General features: G+C 42.1%; 1 protein-coding gene across 5 annotated transcripts; it reads right to left on the bottom strand.

Moving 5' to 3' along the window:
• Nucleotides 1-6,980: 6,980 nt before the first annotated feature.
• Nucleotides 6,981-19,723, bottom strand: nap1l4a (nucleosome assembly protein 1-like 4a). 5 transcript variants are annotated; one of them, XM_030053682.1, is made up of 15 exons: nucleotides 19,631-19,723; nucleotides 18,648-18,684; nucleotides 17,843-17,915; nucleotides 17,474-17,618; nucleotides 16,565-16,651; nucleotides 16,329-16,463; nucleotides 16,163-16,234; nucleotides 15,895-16,034; nucleotides 15,515-15,660; nucleotides 11,658-11,677; nucleotides 11,429-11,548; nucleotides 11,200-11,235; nucleotides 11,044-11,097; nucleotides 9,343-9,377; nucleotides 6,981-8,886 (listed from the first exon to the last, which is right to left on the bottom strand). In XM_030053682.1, the coding sequence occupies exons 2-14, from the start codon at nucleotides 18,661-18,663 to the stop codon at nucleotides 9,372-9,374; spliced, it is 1,050 nt and encodes a 349-aa protein (XP_029909542.1). In that variant the 5' UTR covers nucleotides 18,664-18,684; nucleotides 19,631-19,723; the 3' UTR covers nucleotides 6,981-8,886; nucleotides 9,343-9,371. The 5 variants fall into 5 exon arrangements, with proteins under 5 accessions (XP_029909542.1, XP_029909539.1, XP_029909543.1 ...); XM_030053679.1 differs by lacking the exon at nucleotides 9,343-9,377; XM_030053681.1 differs by lacking the exons at nucleotides 9,343-9,377; nucleotides 19,631-19,723 and adding an exon at nucleotides 19,516-19,534 and having other exon boundaries at nucleotides 8,848-8,886.
• Nucleotides 19,724-20,016: the final 293 nt, after the last annotated feature.

Here is a 20,016-nt window from a genome sequence, read left to right as displayed (position 1 = left end):
GAAGTGCAGGTCTGACTGCCGCTTTAATCTGTGTTCGGAAGTCAAACAGTGTGATTCAGGTTAAACATGCCACACCTTGTGCCCTGCTCACTCACAGGCCCATTCATAAATCCAGACAAAGCTATGCCTGCCATGCTGTGATTGGGTGTGAAGCTTTCTTTCCCACACATACCAAGCGGTCTCCAGATAATGCGGCGAACCAAATAAGAATTGGCACAATTATGGCGTCTATTGTCTCCTAATCATAATCACACAGAATAATCTACACACAGATAAATGTAATTAAACATAAACTACGTCTGAGCTGCAAAGGAGGTTTGATCTAACTGATAGTAAAGAGCTTTTTGACGGGCTGGAATATACTTTCAATGATGCAAAATCCATTTGGTGATGTAAGATGGGTTAGGTAAGAGTAACAAAGCCATGATTTAAAAAAAAAAAAAAAAAAGAAAAGAAAAGAAAAGAAAAGAACATCAAAACCTTGACCCCTGACGTTAAAGTCATAATTTTGATAATAAAGTTGAGAATAACTTCAAAGTTTTATCCTTAGTAATTTGAGGATAAAATCGATATCTTGAGATTGAAGAGAGAATTTTCCAAAATAAAATTCAACCTTATTCTCAAAATTCTGACTTAAATCTCAAAGTTTTGATGAAGGACATAGTATTTTTCATTTTTTTTTTTTTTAAATTTTATTATTCCTTTTCATAATGGTCCTTTAACTCTTCTGCAGATGACTCATGGTGACTATGTTCAAATGTAATTTACTTTCAGTCCAGGTTATTTCCCACAGTAAACAACTCATATCCATGTTTCTTTACAAGAAGAAGGGCCTGAGTTTGATTTCCCTTCGTGGGTCTCTTTTGAGTCACGTTTTCATATTTCCCCTCTATTTGCATGGATTTCCTAAAACAGTCCCTGGATATGCCATTCAGGACTGGAGACTGTAGATTTCCCACAGGTATCAATGTGAATGTGTTTGTGTACCCACTGCATGCTGGGACAGACTCCAGTTTCCGCCATCCTGAATAAGCAGGGGGAAAAAAATGAATAAATAAATTTTGTTTAAGAGCCCCAGTTACCGCACTTGTTGCATCATCTAACCCTAACAAGCAGCACAACCAAACAACGCAAGGTGACTGTCTGATTTGAGGAAACTTTGGCGTGAGACGAGAGAAAAAGGCGCCATTGTTTTGGTCAGGAAGGCCCACGCCGAAGCTTTAGTCACAGCTTTGTTTGGTCTCACTTGTGAAGGAGAATGCGCATCGCTTCCCCTCTTCAAGGACGCTGCTCCCTCAGCGGCGTTTCCCGTGAGTGATCTGCAATGTGACGCAGAGCTGAGGCGCTGAGGAGAGGATAAGGTGACAGCAGAAGTGCCTCATTTGCATGTTTATTGTTCTTTGATTGGCTGACCTTTGTTCTGTGACTATCAAGTGTCATTTCCCCCTGAGCTCTGTCTTCACTGCCGGCCTGTTTTTCATCTTAAAGAGATGAAATGAAAAATGGCTTTCAACTTGCAAGCTTATCACACCAACATTTTTTATTTTCTTGTATTTCTACATCAAAATCTATTGCATTTATGTTCTGAAAACAGTGTAATCTTTAGAGGTGACTTCATGCTGTACAAGGAGGCATAAATAATGACTCCACCCAACATTTTGACCCATCCACCCCACCCATCTAATAAAACTAAACCTCTCTGTCTAACCACATGCTTGTGGATGATCCAGTGCTGTGTTGTGACCCAACTCGGTACATTATTTCAACAGGAAATCCATCAGATTTAGGAAACGAGGTGCTCTCTAAATGTCATTTAATTGGGACTTTAGAAGCATCATTCTCTCCACAAGGAAAATTCAGTCATTACCTCCTCACACCCATGTCAGCTGGAAATCATATCAGGGCAATGTTTAAAGCTCAGACAACACCGAAAATGTCCATCAAATTTTTCCAAACAGCTCATGAGGCATATTCCGAGTGTTTTATAGCCAAACAACTACCATGTGGGTCCAAAAGTCCGGTATCCACCTTTTTATCTTCTATTATTTTCTCACAATGCTCTGGTCATGTGTGCAAAAGCACCGAGGTAGAATATTGCTTGTTCCTGGACTGAACAAAATGCTTTCAGTGTGTAAAATATGGGAGACAAGCTGGACCCAGAGTGCATTTGATTGGCAGCAAAACACTTGGATTATGCTCCATGGGATGTTTGGAGCAATTTGACTGTTTTACGTGTTTTTTTGAGCTGAAAATCAATGGCCCTGTGTGCATCAATAGTTGGGATGAAGGCTGGCAAGGAAATATCAGCGCAAACCTGCTGTGTGTTTGATGGTACTAGAAAATTTAAGAGGCATTTCGACTGACATTGAGGTTCGTTTGAGTCTCTTCAGAAAATTAAATAGAGGAAGGAAAGGGAGGCGAAAAAAAAAGATAAATTCTGGATTGCACTTCAGTTTTTTTGGGTTGTAAACTTTCCCGTTCATCGAAACGTCTCCAAATTAGACACATCTAACCAGCGAGTGTGCGCATGGCGTCTGTATCTTCCTGTACCGTTATCAGATCTAAGAGGTAATGGGCTCTTTATCACGCTGCCAGTTCAGCTCATTCAGCTCTGAACACAAAGCCGAGGCTTCAGCAGCATAAAGCACCTCTCTATTCCCCCCTCTCCCTGGAACTCAATCTGGCCTCCAACACTTCCGACTTGGGGGGGTGTGTTAGAATAGACCCCACACACACACACTCACACACACACAGAGACCTATACGTGCACACACATACACACTGAAGCGCTGCCAGATGCACCTTGTGGCTGAGAGTGTGTGTGGTGGGTGCAGCTGCAGCTGGGAGGAAGGTCAGAGGAAGACTGCGCCCTCACACTTCTCCTGGATGAGGATGAGACGATGGCAGAAGGAGTAGCGCGTCATCTGGGGATAATCCCAGTCATCTGAATACCTTCCTTTGTTCTCCTGCTTTGAACATGTGCACAGCATACAGATCACATCCTTCATTTCTGAGGAACTATGCAATGATGTCCCCAAGCATTTTTTTAAAATCTGCTTTGTTGTTTCTCTCCACCTTCCTTAAGAGACTGACATTATCTCTCCGGCATTTGACCTAATAAAAATCGAGGAATCGCCCCTCAAACTCTTCAATGTGCTCATTCATTTCTTCTTAGTGTTGTGATTTGGAGGGAGGTCTGAGGTCAGAGGTCAGCTACAGAACAACGTCCCTGACTGGGAGCAATCTAGCAGGCAAGAGGAGCCACAGGTGCTTAATAAGTGTCGCGTCAACTATTTTAAGGTCACCAGGAGAAGACATGCCAACCACAGTCACACAATAACTTAAAAAAAGAAATTATGTACCCACTTACCCAGAACTTATAGCAATAATGACCAGTAGAGTGACCAAACAGAATCTAATGTCTTGTCAAAATGCAAATAAACTGAAATGCTAAATGGAAATGTGAAGCCTCATTTAAGGTGGTGATGTGGGAATATGTGTGTTAACGATCTTTATTGTGGGGCCGTAGCTGTGGCCCTCGCAGTCCCCTTGAGACGACAGGGATTAAATGTCTTGCTAAAGGACCCTGCAGGGACTCGGGCACTAATCGAACCCGCGCTCTACCATCTGAGCCGCTGCCCCTCCCCTTCCCTTCTTCATTCTTCCCACCTGCCTCAGGAACGCCGACCTGAAACCCGAAGAGTTAAACCCTCGAATAGGAAGACTTTCTGTTTTTCCAGCTGAATTGTCAACCCTTGTGACCTGAACATTTAATGACCCAGCACTCCTTAAGGCGAGGTTAGATTTGCACCTGGTTTCTGTGTATGTGCACACACACTAAGGATGTCTTGACATGAGAAAAAAACCATCAAAGCAGAACAAGTGAAGAGGTGTGTAGAGAGGATCTCCAGCAGAGCACAGGCGTGATAAAGCCTCACTGTATTATTTTTTTCTCCACTCTTTCTTTTCATCCGTCTTTCTTCCAGCAGGACTGAATGAGCTGCCCTCTGTCGTATGTTTGGCCAGCTGGGTGCCAGACACCCACCTCTTTCTTTCGCTCATGACGACAATCTTTCTTTTCTTATCCCTGCCCACAAGTGCACAGTGTGACAACTGGGGTTATAGCGGGATTTGCTAAATGTCAAAAAGTCAACCTAAAACACATCTTTCAAAATGAGGACCGAGTTGTTTTCTTTTAACAGATGGAACAAACGGTGAGAAATACAAATCTGCGGGTTTCTGGTCTGGCGTTCTTGTTGTCACGTCGTCATGGCTTCACAAGACAGGGGTAATGACAGCCTGATTACTTGGTGAGACAGGGACTTGGTCACCTGGCTCAAATTGCTGAGCTGCTTTCGGAAAGACACAAAAATGGATTTGCCTACAAACACTGTGAATATTTGACTGACAGGTTGGGTAATCAAGGGCAATTTTCTTTTTTTCTAAAGGTTTTTTTTTTTTTTTTTTGCATTTCTGCTTTATTTGATGGCGACAGTAGAGAGAGATAAGAAAGGCAGGAGAGAGAGAGAGAGAGGAAATGGCATCCAGCAAAGAGCTCAGGTTGGAACTGAACCTGGCTCGCTGAGGTAAGGCTGACAGCCTTGATATGTGGTACACACTCTATCAGTATAACTTTTAATGAAGTATATTCAGAGTTGTGTGAAATTTAATTAAAATGTTGTGTTAGAAAAATACAAGTCAAGGGCTTCCCATAGACTGATGGTTTTCAAAATGGGGTCTGGGGGCCACCAGGGGTCCTTCCAGGGTTCCTCAGCAAAACAGTTTTATTTCACTATCATTTAATTCACCTAATACTTGTTATATACAAATGAAGTACGAGTGATTTAACCATTTTGTTTTAATCTTGCCACTTTGAATGCATTTGTAAAAGTTCAATTATGATATCATATCAGAGTTCCAAGTACAAAATCACTTCAAACGGGTGTCTGTGGCATGAAAGTAAACTTGGGTGTCCAAACTTTGGAAAAAATTGAAAAGGACAACAGGTGTGGTATTCATCACTTGTGCAATATTTAGGTAATCATATGTAAACTGCATCATATCACAAGTGGATGTCTGTGTCGATTAATTAGGCCATAATCAGCACGATATGTCCGCACACCGGTGTACCAGTCTAATATTGTGGAGCTCCGTTTTCCTCGCCTGCTTACTGACTGAAGGGTAACAGTTTCTCGAAAAACAATCGGACTCCTTGTTACAGCGCGGCTATCACAAACCCCCACGCAGCAGCTTCAGCATGAATGGTGTCTTGTTCACAAGCCTGTAGGTCAAACCCCTGGAGTTACAGTACGACACTGGAGAGATTCCACTGTTTGGTTTGCTATGGAAGAGAGAGGGATCAGAATGCACCGCTGCCCACTCTTTCCCTCCACAACAGCATCACACCCCCTTCTCCTGCCTCGCTCACGTCGCTCTTCACCAAAACGTCAACAAATCTCCAGTGTGTGTTGACGGCCCCCTGACCTCGTCGTGACCTTGATCTACGCCAGACTACCATTTCAACACTCATGCTTTATGAGGTGACATGACAAGGAACCACCTGTCTCTCAGCGCTTAGCAGAAAAACCCCGGTTGCTAAGAGACACATTTCACCATCCTTCTCCAGACGTTTCACAGCACTCAGCTATTATCTCCCAAAATGCATTACAAGGGTCTCTCAGAGGACCTTTCATGCCTTCCCTATCTGCCAATCAAGACAGAGATTCCAGGCATTCTGGTTGCCTAGCCTGATGTTTGGCGGGCCGTAAGCACATTCCTGTAGCCTGGATACCGCCCCGTTGCTGCTCCGGCGAAGTCGTCATGGCAGATTCGAGGTCAGCTCCTCTGCCGTCGTGTCATCGCATGGATGGAAGCAGTGATTGTGCGTCTCTCCCATCTTTTCCAAATCATCACCAGATTCCTATTTGTAATGCCAGTCTCCTTTGCAAAGCGGCTCATTGTCCAATCCCATCACGCCGTCCGGTCAACGGCACGTCAGAGTTTCCCAGTCCCAGTCCTCAAGAGCCCTGTCCTGTAAGGTTTTGCACCAGCTCCTCTTGCATGCCTGATCCAATTAAGGCATCAATGCTGATTGGCTGAGCTGTAGAAATTGCGAAACCCTTAACGTCAATGGAGAGATGATGTCGTTAATTGCTTTATAAATAGATTATGTGTGGTCTTGTATGCCTCATTTCTTGAAATTTGTTGGAAGTTGGGCAGATTTCCAGGACGTCGTCAATGTCAGCAACATCCAACCAGTGACAATTTAAGAGAAAACATGAGCTCTGATTAAATAATTTCATCACTTTTCCGTTTTCTTTGCCTCTGCAGTCACCTTGCATTTGGTTGCACGACTAGCAGGTTATATTTCTGCATTATTCAAGTGATCCTCCTCCCTCTCTGCATCTGTTGCTCACTTGTCCACCCCCTCCTCCATCAGATTAATCATGCCTTCGTCCCTTGTCTGTGCAAATCCTGGTTTGGAGGCCTTGCAGGACAGGTGGTATTTGAGGACCAGATTGGGAAACATCGGCACATTACCAGTGTTTGTGTACTGTTACTCATTCAGGAAACGCTGGCTGGATACACATGCACACTTCCTAGACCACGTCCCAGTTCCACAAATCCATCTGTGGGGTTTCCCCCCCTCTCAAAGCAGCACAAGACTGTTAATGTAATTCAGTCACATGTTGATTAGTGCTAACACAAAATTTCACAGTCTATAACACTATTTAAAGGGTGTCTAACTTACTAATTCTTTGTTGCTCAAAATGATCTTTTCCTTCTGGTCACCGAGCAGCTCCACTAGAGCAGCTGAGAGCCTTGCTCAAGGGCTGTTGTTGAAGGATGCGTGCTCCTAATTCACTTTCCCAGCATACTTTTTCCACAATAGATTTGAGTCACTTATCCTCTGGTCACTTCTCTAGCCTCTGTGTGGACAGACATGAGCACAAACACACAAACGCAAAGGAAACACAGTCTTCTTTTCATGTCGCACAACTTTAATAGAATATCTTAACTAATTCTGTACAAATTGAAAAGAAATATTGCGCAAGTAACAAATTGTGAATAAGAACCAGATAAGGCCATTGCTAGCACACGGTCCAATGTGGGAGATTTGAAGATGTCACCGTGGCTTTGAGAGATCGGTCCAAGATTTACAATCTTTCTTTTAAAAGGAGAAGAGGGGAAGGTATTATCATCTTGTCACTGCTATCAATGACCACTATTACCAGGTGAAGGTGTCCACAGTAGCAACCAACAGACCAAATCCAAGTGCAGTATAAAGTACATTGGCAACCTCTTACATTTCATTTGTTCTCCAGAGACATTCTATTGAATCATTTGGACAGTAACAGAGAAATCTTAATATAATAATCTCATAAACAAGTTTATTTTATGACTTACATTATAGTGGGTGTTAACAAGAGAACTGGCAGAGTGCTTAATTGAGTGAAGAGGGTTTTTATGTCATTTTGGCTTCTTGTTAACACAAGGATATATATGAAAAAGTCTCAACGGTAATGTTAGATCCTGCAACCTGTTCCATAACGGACGCTAAATGACATATTTGTTAAGTACTAGATAAATATCAGAGCTGATATCTCTACGCCACTATAAAAATGTAAACAGCCAGTCACACAGACTGTTTATACCAGTCCACTTAAATGAAATGTCCACCAGAGAGCCAGTGAGAGACTTGGGCCAGGGGGGAAATGCGACAGGTTGAGAACCAAGTGCCACTTGTAACAGCTTATATCAACAGGTGTTAATACAGAGGAGGTTCTACCTCAAACATGTTCTGATGACTCGTGTCCACTCTCTTAATCTCCTTAACACAAGTTGAAAAAGCATTTCCAGGGTGAAAGGGCAAAGAGAGAACACTCAAGCAATGTAAGACAGTTCTGAGATTCAACCTTTTAGGCACCTCTGCAAATGTCAATCTTGTGACCTTAACTGGTGTAAATGTGTCCATTTAAGTACTTTATTATGTTTTAAATGCTTGTTTATCCCAATACACCTGGGCACAGGTAAGCAATATCATTATGGAAATGAATTCTTTAATGCTTTAAACACGCTTTGATAATAATAATAATTAAAAAAAAAAAAAAAAAAAAGACGACATAAAACAAAAAAACAATTTGGCAGTACACAAATTTTGTTGATCTGCTAAGCCCGAATGGGATTTGAGCCAATGAGAATGAACCTGTAAATGTGGCTGGGCTTTATGTGTTCCCATAATGCACCACTTCATACAACTGCATGAAACCAGAATAAATAGTCCAATGACATGACAATGAACATTAAAAAAGTAAATCAAATTATACATTGTGTGTCTCTTAAAAAACACCTTAACAAAAGAGAACAAAAACAGTTCAGCAACCCCAGTGAAAGATTAAGTCAAACTTGTTCAGCAGTTTCCTGGTAAACTAACACTTATCTTGTTGGCATTAAAAAACCCTGAGTAACTGATTTTTTCCATGAAAACTAAAGTTGGATCCATTCCTTTCCAATTCCATATTATGATATTCTGAGGTTCTTGGCAGTACTCACCTACTTCACCTTACCAAAGAAGTAGACTCTCCCTCAGTGATGCCATGGTATTTTAACTAGAGTCAAGTCACTTCAGCTCTGAGTATGAATGAAGCCAAACAAATGGGGTGGGTGGGGGCGCAAGACAAAAGAAAAGAGGTCATGCACATCGTAAAAACACGGTTTGGTTGTGTTCTATTGCGTCTGGATGAGTTCATAAAGGGCGGAGCCTGCAAGGACAGGAGGACTTGCTGATTGGTTGAGGACTGATTTGACGAACAGCAGGTCTCCACCAATCTCCCCTGATGACCACGGTTACTGCTGCTTGCATTCGGCAGGCTGGGGCTCTGCTTTCTGTGAGGACACGGAGAGGAGGGGAAAAAAGGGGGGGGATGAACAAGATGACAGAAAAAAAGATATTAAAAACAAATCTGGCTGACGCTGAAGAAAACAGACAGCTAACCAAGCCACGGGGCGCTAGCTAGCAAACAAACTTTACAAAGAAAGCAGACACCAGAATATGACAGTTAAGGGTACTCTTCAGGGTGATACGGTAAAGGAGATGTTAGAAACCAGGAACTATGGGTGGAACAACAAATAACCAAAAAAGGGAAAGATGGGGAGTGAAAAACTAATGTGACTTAGATGTTAGTTGAGGGACTTAAAACACCTTGGACTATTGGGAGAATCAAGGATGTAGAGATAGGAGTGGAAGAGAGAAAGAGGCAGCTATAGAAAAAAATGAGCCAAAGCTAATGGAGGACAATATATACTAATGTGTGTGGGACGCCATCCTTATTTCTCCCTTACCTAGAAATGCATGGGGTGAGAATGATTGATTATGCCTGTAATGGAAGGGAATCCAGGGAGAGGGAGAGACAACAATATGCACAAGTTTAAATGTCAAATTCAATCCATGGGCTTATTCTGATAGAAATGTCACATGCAGGCATGATACACAAGTTGTTATAATCATCACATGTCTAACTGGGCTTGGCGAAACATTCCTGAGCTTGCTGAATAAGCACCATCCCCGAAACACAACTCCCAAAGTGCAAGCCTGGCAGCAGGCGCCACATCAGGGAAAGTGCACAACAATACACTATTACGACAGAAACACGCATCAACAATGCGGCACTGTTTGTTGCTGCTAATATGACTACATATAACACACGCGATGGAGCAGGAATAATTTAGAAATGTGCTCATATCAACTCAATTGATTCCACTGACTGAGAGCACATGACCAATGGTCTGAAAAAGTGACTTCAGAAAACTGAAAAAATAAATACATAAATATTTCACCACATATGCCATTATGATCAATCAGGATGTAATAAGAGTAATATTATTTAGGCACTTTCAGGGAAAAAAAGACAACTGATACACTTATGTAAATGACCTCATTTTGTGAGTGAGTGTGTGTGTGTATGTGTGTGCACTTGAACAAGAGATCAGACGACTTTCACCTTCACTTGTTCCTTCCCCAGAGTTGACAGACGAGTGCTCAAACCCAAAGCAGGAATGAACTTGACTGTGTTATTTGCACTTAACACAGCACTCTGTTCTGGTGAAAATAATTTAAAGGATGTGCTGCTTCTGAAATATCACTTGGTGAACTTATCCTAAACATGGCAAGGATTACCATGGAGCGACTGACAGACAATACATCCTACATAGTCCACCACAAACAAAGTTTTTGTTAACTTAAGTTTGATATGACCATGCCACAATAATAACCATTTGGTGGATGCTTTTAGCCAGTGCACTAGAGTTGGCTGGGCAATGACCAAACTGCTCCTTAAATCATATCATCAGAGCAATTTTCAGAAATCATATATTTAGGTTACTTAATTTTCATGTGAAGGAGACTTTTGTATAACAGCTGCTGGGATTACAGCTCAGCCAAGTCGCCTGGTTCTCTGCAGAAAGTTATCAACGTGAAAGAGCAGAGAAAGATGAGCGAGTTTGAGAATACTGGAGACGACTTAGTGCCCAAGAAAGGGTGCACATAAATTGTGTGGAATCATGTTGGTTAGAGGAGAAATGATACTGAGCAAAAACAAGGCGTGTTCTGCAAGCACTGCCATAAAGCCGTGTCAATGTCACAAAGAAACACCGGTAACCTATTCCGATGTTTGAGATGCAAACACTGAACTTTTTTCGACAAACCGTGGAAAAATAATCACCAAAGGGTCCGGTAATGGTCAATATAATCATGATTGTTTCTGCCCGGATCACCCAGCTCTACAATGCACCATAAAATACGATGAGTTTAAAGATGTACATCATCAGCGGTCTCAGTCAGAGTTGAGACCTTAAACCCGACAGTGTTACCATCAGGCTCAACTCACTGAGCTACAGGAAAATCAGTTCAATGCGTGCATCAATAAAACCACTCACATTATATAAAACCTCCAACAGAAAGAGCCCCATGCTGTAAGAGGAGCATGCACACAGGAAAAATATAAAGCATGAAAGAAAAGTGAAAAGCACAGAATGGATACTGACCTTGGGGTCATAATCTCCCTCATCATCTTCATCGTCACCCTCCTCATCCTGCTCCTGAAACACACGTGGACAAGACGATGGTGAGATATTCAAGGACCCTTGCAGCCTCGGGTAAAGATGTAAATCAGCCAGTCAGAACACAAACACTCAACCAACCTCTTCATCGCCCTCTTCCAGCTCCTCCTCTTCAAACTGCATTAAAAACAAAACAAAATGCTCAGTGAAAACAGACCGAACTGTAACACATCTAAGAACAACAGTGTAGCTTACAAAAGACGGCCTCCAAAACTGTTTGTTTCCAGTCTGCAAACATCTTGTGGCTTCTGTGTTGGAGCTTTATTTTTGTATTTGTGTATTGCAGTGCGTGTCTGAGGGGAACACTCACACTCTCGTCGTCCTCCAGGGCCTCTCCAGTGAAGTACAGCACTGCTCTGGGAACTATCCTCTCACGGAAGAAATGACCAATCTCAAAGTCTGTGGCTAGAGTGAACTCTGAGTCCTCATCCTGCAAGACAGAAAGACAGACAGTTTTTGAAGAGATCCAGCAGCCTGATGGTGAAGGAAAGTCTAACCAAAGTGGTGATTTTATGAAAACCAATCTACAGATTACTCACCATCTCTCCATCTGGTGAAACTGTAAGAGAAAAAACAACAAAATGAACAAAAAGTCACTCACCATCACTTTTCAATGTGTTCTGAGGATCTTAGAGGTATTTATAAAGGCATGTGGACATTTAGCCACTCTTGAATACACAGTACTTCAAATGAATAGCAAATAAAAGATCATAATTAAATGTTATTTTTTCTGCCAATGAATCCGACAATGAGAGGGAGTCTCAGTCACCACATTAATATTTAAATTACAGGTATGCAAACAGTCACAGCTCAGCATTACAGTCAAACAGAATTGAGGAAAATCTAATATTGAATTTAATTTCCTCTGTGTATTTCCATCTCAACGTTGCAGACAGTTACAGATACAGAACAACCAAAGCCTGGAAACCCATTTAAGGCAAAAACCACGCTTCTTCATGACATCACCTCATGAGGTCACGTCGTCCTTAGGAAGTGACAGACCTTAAGAAAACAACTGTCGGCCTCCACCCTCCGGACTGACTAAAGGTGACATCATCCTCTCCCCTCTCTTTTCCATGAATACAGTATCCATGGGAGAAGAGATGCTAACATTATTCCTATAGAATCGGTACATCTTCAGCATATATTTCCTCTGTACTCATTATTGTTATAAGTTTTTTTTCCTTGAAATTTTTGATACTTTTTAAACACTTCATATTCAGACACCTTACTGAAGTTGATTATTCTATTTTCATTCTGTCGGAAGTGAACGCAATGGAAAATAAAAGTTACATTTGGTGAATAACTAGATACTGATTTTTTTTTTTTTTTTTTTTTTTTTTTGACTGGGTAGATGAATTGCATGATATTCCATGACTAAGACAAAGATTGTTTTTTGAATTCCCTGACTTTCCCTGTCTGGAAAAGGCTTCTCAAAAAATCCATGTGAAAACATTTGGACATCTTATCATCTTAGAAATATTTCAATATTCAAATGATTCCATATCATGCTGACCTTGAAAAAGTCATTCATGCCTCAGTTCCTCCTACTGCAGCAGGACCACTGGACTATAGGACACATTCGCACAATTTCAGCATCCCTTCATTGGCTGTGCCTCAGAATTAGAATTAAAATTTTACTGATCACTTTTGAAGCACAGATCAGCCTCGCCCCATTTCACATCACAGACTTGCCTGATGATATCGGGCAGGCACACTCAATAGCTTCCTTTACACCCTTCTTAAAACACATTTTTGTACTTGCTTTTAGTGCTTTTTTCAAAAATGTATCCTTTGTTCATTTGTGGGTTTTCAATGTTTTGCTCTATTTTAATTTCTGCTGTTCTCTAGATGTTACTCTGATACTGTTACTCTCTAATGTAACCGCCAAAGCGACAAAAAATATAGCAGCGCTGTATACAGTCTTTTACTAGCCACTCATAAGCTACAGACCCAGCGTGACTAGAGTATGCACACCTTCATCAAATAATTTCACAGACACGCCAGTATGTACACATACTTGTGCGCACACACACACAGGAGGACGAGCCTTTTCTACACCAGGAGCTGACGTTGCAGCATTCCAGCGTGTCTGCTCTAAAAAGGCTAAGATCCGGTTAACCGCTGGTTAAACACATTCCTCCAATACTTTCTCACATTATCTGATAGAGGCGATATGAGCGGTGACAAGAAAGTGACTTCCCCTTTGAGGGCGGATAAAGACGGAAAAGGTTATGTTCATGTTTGATCCATGTTTGTTTCGTCATGAAGTAAAAAAAATCTGAGCTGTATTAGTGTCCAATTAAGGAATAAAAATCTTTGGGTGTGAGTTGAGACAGAGGGCTGATCCATGGTTTAACTCCTCAAGAGCCAACCCCAGAGCTGCATGTGTGAACCCATATGACAAAGAGCTATTTATATCCGCCAATAGTGCACCTGGAAAATGAGCAAACCAGAAAGACAAACATCTGCTCATCTGCTCAAATGACTGATCAGGTATCTCAACTCCACAAAGTCAGAATTAGTCCTGGCATGTTTGACAGGAAAGTTGACTCTACAGAGAAGGTGATTCAGCGATCACATAAAATGGTGTCTACCGCCTAATTCACTGACCGTTTGATGAGGAAGAATTAGTCATTCAGCTTACCGGGATAATATCTCCATTAAGCACCAACTGTTCTTACAACTAAATAGTAGAGAAATGAAACCGAACTACAAGACTGTCTAGTCTTCAACTACCTCACGTTGATGAGAGCAAATTAATCACTCATGCTGTTTAGTGTGAGAGAGAGACTAGAGCTTTCATTTTTTTTTTTTTTTTTAGCATTTCCAAACAAGCTATTCAAACATACGAGTTTTGGTAGACTTCTACACAAAGGTAACAGTTATGTGTGAAATTGCAGACTTTCAATCGTGACCTAAATTTGGAAATAGTTCGGTATGTCTCCATGCTAGTTAATACATTAACACGTAATCTGAAGGTGAGCTTGGGTTGTACCTCAAACAGTGCTCTAATGTAAGGGATCACGCAAATTAAGCCGGATTTTAATGCCTGAGCCCCGATAAAACAAAGCCTTCAACTCCACAGCCCATGTGAGCGCCTTGGACTTTGAATCACTTTTTGATACATAATGAATAAGAGTATCAGTAATAGGGTAGTGGCCGGGGCTGCGGGAAAGTTTCTATTTTCATATCACAAAATAATGTCACAGACACACGGTCCACCAAGCACACAAGCGTCGTCTTCTGTTTAACATTATTATTTGTCTTTAATCTCTCAATCTAAATCATATCTGTAACATAAACTACTCTTATGGAGTGCAGAGCAAAGTTTTGGTGAGCAGGCATAAGGAAAACGCAGATGCAGTGAGTCAGATCCATGGAAAAAGAGACGGCAAACTGGTCATAACTCAGGACTTAAAATTCATTTGTCATTCATACTCAGTAACAGAAGACATGCTGCTCCACCAGAAACGTCTGTAAATGCACAGCGAGGGCGCAGATTCTGGAGATCTGTTGGTATTTAGTTATAATCGGTGTGGGAAAAACCAACTGTCGATCACCCCTTCAATCGCTGATATATGATACGATTACTAATCAGCACAAGCCTGGTAGCAACTTCACAGACTGACAGCTGTTCTGTCAGTGGTCTCACAATTTTGCCTTGACTCCTTTTCTCCAATAGGCGCAAAGTCCAGTTTTAGTAAGCGCCAAAATTGCTCACTGTTTCTCTTACTCACAGTTGAAACAGAGCCCGGGTCCTTGTGTACACATGGCTATTTGGGAGTCTGTGAGTGCAAAACAACTCTGATCCCACAACGCAAAGGAAAGAGTCTGGTGCCACCTGCTGTTACATTCAACACAGAGCCCTCACCAACAGCTGAACGCCACAACATGCAGGATAAGGTGGTGCTGTACTGATACCTGTGGGGAAAAGCTATTTTTGCAATCCTACTCTCTACAGGGAGGTCAGAGTACAGGCTCAGCTACATAACAATGTCTCTGGATCTCTTATGGATTCAGTGTCCTGCTCACAAACACAGCAGGGGGATGTTAGCTGACACAGGGGCATGAACTTTGATCTGCTCGCACATTCCACCCAGCTGCCACAAATACAGTATGTGCACCACATTTTAATTTAGCGCACTGAGCAGTGTCATGAGTAAGTATAAATGTATGTGGTAAACATTTCTAAGAACACAAGTGTGAAAATCTGCAAACAGAGAGGTGTTGGAAAAGGTGTAAGGAAATTCTTTCCACTGTTACATTTAGACTGCGACAAATTCAAGTGCCACAATAAAGTTGCTTTAAATCTTTAAATGCATAAAAAAATATATGTACTTTGCACCGATGAGTAATTAAAAGAGATCTGTGTCTATTTTTTGCACATTCTCACCTTTGATAGGATTAAAGAAGTTGAAGAATGAGTCATTGGGGACCTGTTTAGTAACAGTGCGGACGGTACCACGGCCTTTATGCTTCTGCTTCTTCTTAATAGTTTTCACCGTCACGTCCTTCCCCTTGTGCCAATCTATCTGACAGCTAGAGAAAGGAGGTAGGGAGGAAAGTGAGAGTTGGCAGAAAACCAGTTCAGAAAAAGAGTAAAAGTTGGAAGGAGTGCAAAGAAGAGGTGGAGATGTGGGATGGAAAGGGAAAAAAAAAGAGTTAGCCAAGTCAGCTTATATTAGAAACACAAATTCTCTTTATTCTCTGTAACATTCAACATTAACGTTTCTAAATCCGTGGTATGGCAAGCATGCGTGCTCCGGCTCTCACCCTTCACAGTCAATGATCTCTGGCCCCTCAAATGAGAAAGGGTCTGTAGCATCAGGCTCTGACTTCATCTTGTAGACTTTAGTGAGGACTGCATTGTTAAAGAAACCATTGGGCTCAAAGTGGAACTCTAGTGTGAAACTCTGCAAGCAGGAGACCAAGAAAATAATTTACTCCACAAATGCTGCCACAGAGATAACAAAAAATTTTCCTTCCCTGGTTGGTTCCCTGGTATTAATCTGATATGATATCAATGATATCTGATACTAACCATTGGTTGTCCAGGCTCCGAAAACTTGACTTGGATATCTTTCAGGTGCTTTAGGATGGGCTCATCATGTTCCTGATGATAAAAAGGTATCATCAGTACAGAGACACATGAGGTGAGGTGGGCTGTGCTACCCATCATCTCAAACTCGGACACTGGTCAGACGTACCTGTAGCAGGTCGCTGAGCATGTCCACACTCTTAAAGATGGTGAGCCAGAACTCTGGGATGCCTTTAGGGTCCTCCTCTGGGGTGGCTTCCTCCTTCTTCTCATCCTCAAGAGCAGCTTTTTTCTTCATTTCCTCCTACAAGCAGTGGGCAATGCACTTGTCAGAATTCATTGCTCATACAGCGGTACCTTTCAGGTTTTTCTATTAACAGACAAACTCATCGGAGCTCTACGTACGGCTAGCTCCTCCTCTTCCTCTCTGTCGCTGTGCCACTCACACTCCTCGTCTGTAGGTTCCACTGTTCCTGTGACAATATCTCGTCTCTGTAAACACACATAAAGTAAGATAACTGTTACACTGGCAGTGGTATTTCTGAGTATCAGTTTCCCACACCTGCAAATAAACAAGCTTTCATTAGGTAGAGCTGAATTATTTACAGCTGGCCTGCTGAAACACACATCCTTTGAGAGAGTGACACACACACATAGATGCAGATAAACACATACACACACACACACACATACACACACACACACACACACACACACACACACACACACACACACACACACACACACACACACACACACACACACTCGCACTCTCCCAGTAAAGACAGGTGTGGAGGGATTATGCCTGCCAGTCTTCAGTGTAACTCAGCGTGGCTGGGTTCTTGTCACCTGCTCTGGAAATAGCCACAACTGACTGAGGAACAGTTGACTACTCATTGCAGCGGTATTTAATTTAGCACCATGGATGCGTCTTCTCTGACCTCGGGTCAGGACTAGAGTGACATACATGACACCCTGCGGTGCAAGGAACAACAGAATGGAGCTCAAATCTTTGATGCTCATGTAAATGTCGTCTTAACCTTCTTCACTTCGTCTGCACTGACAAAAAAAGCAATTTCCTAGACTGTAAATTCCAGTCGTTATTTACATGTAATAAAAGGTAGAAAAGATCCACCACTGACACAGAGTAATCTATGACTGAGGCAAAATTACTTCTCAAACGAGAGAGAAAAAAAAAAACAGGGTGAGTACAGGGTGTTCTGCTCTCTCTTGAGGGTAGCTGGTGTCACAGCAAAGCACAATGGAATTAGACACAGCAGAAGATCTGGTACCAAACAACGCTGTTAGAGGTACCTTGTCAAAGAGAGGCTGATAGAGGGTGGCGTACTTCCTCTCCAGCTCATGGACTTCCTCGTAGAACTTGGCTTCTATGTTGGCACACTGCACCTGTAGCCTCTTCAGGGCATGAACTCGCCTCTTCACTGCCTTGGGAAGCAAACTGGGAAATAACAATGAAATGAAAACTGATAAGAATTAAAAGAGCTGACGGGAAAAATCAGGTCATGAACTAGGTATTTGGGGGGAACAAAGGATAATCTTGACATGGTTTTCAGGGACTGCAAGATTATTTGTGTTTATTTTTTGTTTAGGCGAGGAACATCTGAGGAAAAAAATGCAGTGATAAATGCCACCTGATGTGTTAAAGTTAAAGCCTCTATTCACCTTTCCATGTTGTGGTAGCTGTCAGGTCTGTCCATCTGCCCACCTGGACTTTGCATCCCTTGATCTCCTTTACCTGCCAAATCAGCAGAGACAATCGATGTAGAACAAATGTGCCACCCTCCGACTCCAAACAGCGTGGTTCAATTACAGCATCGCCTATTGTGTCCTTTTTATTTATAGCTGCTCAACTGAAAAATCATCACCTCATCATTTTCATTGTGGCGCACTGTGTCACGGCATTTCATGACTGATCTTCACTCATGTGTACACACAGAATTACAATGGCTATACAAATGTATTCTGTAGGATAGAGAATACATTTGTTGAACATCCTGTAGAACATAGTTTAACTTTTAATGTGTACATGGTATGGGCATCTGGTGTCTAAGAATAAAAACACACTATCTAGAACTATAAACATAGCCTGTAAAATTAGTGGAAAAAAGCAAATACAACTAGGAGATAAACACATGTATAAATGCACACACACACACACACACACACATCAAATGACAAACTGTGTCTGACCCTGTTCATCCCCTCTTTAAAGAATTCAGGTTTGGGAAGACGCTTTACAGCCAAAGCAGCAACCAAGAACATTTACAACACGTCTTTCATACCAAATGCAATAACTCTGTTAAGCTCATCTGTTATTATTGTTGTCTGTACTCTGCATGCTGTGTTTTCTTTATTACTGTACGTACTGTGAACTTGTGAATCAATAAAGATTATCTAGTACACTGAAAACAGACCAACTATATTTCCTCACATTGATAAAATCGCATGAAAAGATTTTAAAAACTACCTTTGTTGGCGTCCATTACCGAGTGAAGCTCCTTCCTCTGTTAGAAACAGGTTAATGCAATTAGACAGATGCTCTTCAATCATGACAATGATTTAGCAAGTAAGACTGACTGCTGGCAACAAACTATACCCAACAGACAAAGTTTGGCCATTTCAACTTGAGCTGACTTGAGAAATGATGAACGAGAAAAAACCCCAAAGTCGGCTGTAGGTCGGCGGACACAGCCAGAACAACAAAATGACAGGCAGACCCTGTGAGCTCACTTCGATTGAGAAATCAACAACAGCAACAGCAGCCTTGAGCAAGCGCAGGCCGATGACGCATTGGCATGCTAACGACGGCTAGGCTAGGATCTGACAGCTGGCGGTGGCATCTTTCCATTAGCTAATATCGATATCCTGACCGCCGCTGCCTCTGACACCAAGGGGACATTGCTGACAATATAATGTGCTCACACTAATCTAACAAACGGGGTGACAGGCCGGCTAGCACATGCAGCAAACAACTACTATCCACCGTTAGTATGGGCGGTGCCACGGAGCTGTGACAGAGGCTAACCGGGGCTAGCTGAGAAACTACGAGCCAACTTGCTAGGAACAATGACTTACTTAACAGACATGTGAGAAAAGCACTCCGTTTAGCCCCTTTTCTCTTTTAAACAAACCGTCTTAGACAAATGACAACACAACAGGAATGCGTTGACGCTATACATTTGACATCTACAAGCAAAGCGACGGCGTTTTCTGTGGATAAAAAAACGCTCGGTAGCCGCATGGACGAGCTAAGCTAACCCGCTAGCGCAGCGTTAGCTCGCGCGTTAATCAAAGCAGCGGCTCGAGATAAGCAGCTCGTCAGCTGTCTGTCAAACCTCGTGTGATATCTCGCGGCGGTGATGTTGAACGCCTCGCCACCGCCGCGATGACACGAAGTGATGGCTGAAATGGTGTTAGTTGCTTATTAGCTTAAAGGTAGCTGTGTTTTACCTCTCACTGAGCGGAATTCTGGTCGCTTTCCTCACGCGTCCTAGCTTCGACCACAACGAGTCAGTCACGCACGCGCTCTGGCATCCTGGCGTCTGATTGGACCGCTGGTCGAGAAGGAGGCGGGGCCAAGGTGCCTTCCAGCGCGCCTCAAGAGCTTCTATTATTATTCTTTTAAATGTCTATACTGGATATAAAGTGCACTAACGTCTTTATTGGAAATCACTTTATAAATAAATATGAATATATAATTTCAAATAAAATAAATTACTTTCTGTTAAACAATGTTCACTGTAAAAGGTAATATTAAACAGCAATAATAACACTATTACTGAACAACAGTTGCACTTTTTGCGATTGGATTGTGAAGGGGAAAACTATTGAACATG

Source organism: Myripristis murdjan, chromosome 6 (assembly GCF_902150065.1).
Source record: "Myripristis murdjan chromosome 6, fMyrMur1.1, whole genome shotgun sequence".
Lineage (NCBI taxonomy): Eukaryota > Metazoa > Chordata > Actinopteri > Holocentriformes > Holocentridae > Myripristis > Myripristis murdjan.
This window is presented reverse-complemented; position numbering and strand designations above follow the sequence as displayed.

What these genes read in the sequence shown, in the direction of transcription:
- nap1l4a (XM_030053679.1), bottom strand. An exon ending in CGGAGCCTGGACAACCAATG is followed by an intron (nt 16,035 to 16,162) that starts GTTAGTATCAGA and finishes TCCTGCTTGCAG; the next exon opens with AGTTTCACACTAGAGTTCCA. An exon ending in TTTCACCAGATGGAGAGATG is followed by an intron (nt 11,549 to 11,657) that starts GTGAGTAATCTG and finishes TCTGTCTTGCAG; the next exon opens with GATGAGGACTCAGAGTTCAC.